At 33.3% G+C, this 3,129-nt stretch overlaps 1 protein-coding gene across 3 annotated transcripts in view; it reads right to left on the bottom strand.

The window, feature by feature from the left end:
* Positions 1–1,049: 1,049 nt before the first annotated feature.
* Positions 1,050–3,129, bottom strand: part of LOC139523233 (regulator of G-protein signaling protein-like) — a 28,161-nt gene continuing 26,081 nt past the window's right edge. For all 3 annotated transcript variants that reach the window (XM_071317080.1, XM_071317079.1, XM_071317081.1), the window contains 2 exons: positions 2,381–2,550; positions 1,050–1,538 (listed from right to left, as the gene is read on the bottom strand). In XM_071317080.1, the coding sequence (XP_071173181.1) occupies positions 1,066–1,538; positions 2,381–2,550 (643 nt within the window). In that variant the 3' untranslated portion in view covers positions 1,050–1,065. The remainder of the gene's footprint in view (positions 1,539–2,380; positions 2,551–3,129) is intronic.

Genomic DNA, 3,129 nt, shown 5'->3' with positions numbered 1-3,129 from the left:
TGATGGACTCCATTTCAACAACAAAAAATCAGATATTTTTAAGGGATGATTTAGAGTTTTTTTCTCCTTCTACTCAACTCCTCACGGAATTATGATTAACAACCGCGAGCTTAACAGGCTGCTGAAGCATTATTAGTTGATATCCCTCTTAATTTTTATAATTGTTCAAATTTGATGACAAATCAGAATATGGTATGAAGTTGTTGAAGTTCAACGGACAACCCAATCTTGTTCTCAATGTTTTACAATATCTGATAATTTTGTGAATTTAAAAATTGACCTTAAGGTGTCTATTGTAAATAGGTATATCAACGTCCAACCAATCGACAGAGTTCGGTACATTATTTTTTATCACAACATCCATTCGATCATCGCATACATTTATCTAGATATTAAAGGATACGTTGCAAAAATAAACAATTTACGTAATTATAAAACCTGTGTGTTTTTAAAACTTTTACGGAAACGGTTTTTATTTTGTCTTTCCTGTACTATCACTCCACCACGTGATTAACAATAGAGCAATGACAATAATAGTTGATAATGGAAACTCGTGCATGCGTCCGATATGATATACTTTTCAGCAACCTTTCCTGAGGACTTCATTTTCTCAGTCTCAGTTTAAAACGCAGAAAAAGAATTTTATTTGAATGATCAGATCATTACAAAGGTATGTCGACTAGTGAATGATGAATGGTGCAAAATTGTTACTACCAGTATCTAGACGAATAAAGTGGGAGAGAAATATTGATATGATATTTCTATAAACACAATAATAAGTTCCCGTTTTCATTCGATCATTTATAAGCGTTTTCTGTACTACAAAGTTATATAGACGTAAATTTGGAAATAACTAAGAGTCTTGACAAGTCGTTATACTATAAACACTGTGACATGCATTTTCGAAATGCGTATCTGGTGCATTACAATTGGTACCATTTATGTTAGTCTAATGTTTGAAATTCACGTGTTTTCTAAATTTCCAGACGATATGTCTTATCATAGAATGAGGAATGATAAAAAGATATTTAAGAAAAATGAACCCACTAAATTTTTGATATAGCTTTAATCATCACCAAAAAGATCTTCATCAATTTCATCTTGAACAGCAGCTGAAACAAGATCGTTCATTTTTCTAACCCGATTTGGGGGATGTGCCGATTTCTCAATTAGGTCATCTAAAGAATTGGCCTTATCACTGGCTGGAGATTTGGACCCTGGACTTCCCTCATCAGCTAAGGCTTGCATTTTCTTCATCAATGTTGATATAGATTTTGATACTGATTTCTCTTTTTCTTTTTCTTTTGTTGGAGATGTATCACTGATTGTAGTCTCACTACCACGGATACTTTTAGAAGACTGTTTCATAGAAAGACTCGTACGTCTTCCCAATAGACTAGGTCGCCTTCCCATCATACTAGTTCGTCTGCCCGTTACGCTTCTACGGTCTTTATTATTCAGTTGTTGGACTTTAGGTACAGGTATAAACTTCTTACAGCCATCAAGAAGTGAGAAATTAATGATAAACTGTTCATCACCTGAAATAAGAGGAAAACTAGTTTGTTATTGTTTGTCGTACAGACGATAAGAACTGGAACGCGTGTATATGTCTATGCCAACTACAAACAAAAACACACAAAATCAAGAAAAAAGAAAAAATCTATATGCTTTAGTATTTATTTCAACATTATTATTTAATGTTCTAGTAAAAAGTAAAATCATAAAAATACTGAACTCCGAGAAAAATTCAAGCAGGAAAGTCCTTGAATTTTTCGAAAAACTAAGGATTTTTTTATCCCTGGAATAGGTTACCTTAGCTGTATTTGGCACGACTTTTTGGAATTTTGGGTCCTGAATGCTCTTCAACTTATTACTATTTTGGCTTTATAACTTTTTTTATCTGAGCGTCACTGATGAGTCTTATGTAGACGAAACGCGCGTCTGGTGTATTAAATTATAATCCTGGTATCTTTGATAACTACTGGATCAAATGTCAAAACCAGAAGCTCAAACACGCCAAACGAATGGATAATAACTGTCATAGCCCTGACAATAAATAGAAAATCCCAAAGTCTACATATAGCAGTTATGACAGTCTATTGTTTTTATTATGCGAAACCCCCTTTTCACTAATTCGGAACAATATCGTTGCATATTGTAATAAGTTAATTAAAATGGCCTGCGTGTATCATCAAACCAGATATTGACTTTGACGAGGTGCAAAATGACAAGTATAAGAACCAACAATCCAAAGATCATTTTGATGACCCAACTAAATAATTTAGAGTATCATCATATCATAAAAGCATTTCTTACGAGATATCTCTCCTCAACACATTAATAATTTTTCACATTTTAAGAACGTTAAGAAACGCTTTACCTGGCATAAATTGGGTTGCAATCTTCATCTGTGATTCCCTCAATCTTAAGAAGTCCGGAACTTCAACACATTTGTTTGGGGTTGTTGGTTTCTCTTGCATTTTGTTTTTCTTTTCTATTAAACCTATTAGCTCAGACGCAGTATGGTGTTTCAGCCATTTCCTTTGACACCTACATGAAATAAAAGACAGATAAATTCGATAGTTTGAGTCAATTTACAAGTATTTAGATCTCTTAAATGGAAACGGCAAATGCTAGAAGCTCTTGCTATAAATTATAAATAGTTGGGCTCATTATTAGCTATAGGCAGTAATAGAAATAAACTATATGCAATTTTCCTTTACTGTAGTAGCACATCAACAACAAATATATAAAACAGACAGACAAATAAGTATTCGACAAACTGAAAGGGTATGTGTGATTTATCTGAAATGCATTAATCGCTAAAGAAAGATTATTTAAAATAGACTCAGGAAGCTCGTATGAAATTTAATGGAAAAATGCGACCATAATTATACACATGGCAAATATTTGTAAGAAATCACGAGTATTTGGTAGGTTTACCTACAGGGGTAACTAGTTATCAAAGGTTTAAATATTTCACTTTAATACGCGTCCGTTTCGTCTACATAAAACTCTTCAGTGACGCTCAGATCAAAATAGTTATAAAGCCCAAAAAGTACAAAGTTGAAGAGCATTGGGGACCCGAAATTCCAAAAAGTTGTCAAATACGGCAACGGTAATCTGTTC

This window comes from Mytilus edulis, chromosome 5 (assembly GCF_963676685.1).
Source record: "Mytilus edulis chromosome 5, xbMytEdul2.2, whole genome shotgun sequence".
NCBI lineage: Eukaryota > Metazoa > Mollusca > Bivalvia > Mytilida > Mytilidae > Mytilus > Mytilus edulis.
The sequence above is the reverse complement of the archived record's forward strand: the minus strand, read 5'-3'. Positions and strand labels throughout refer to the sequence as shown.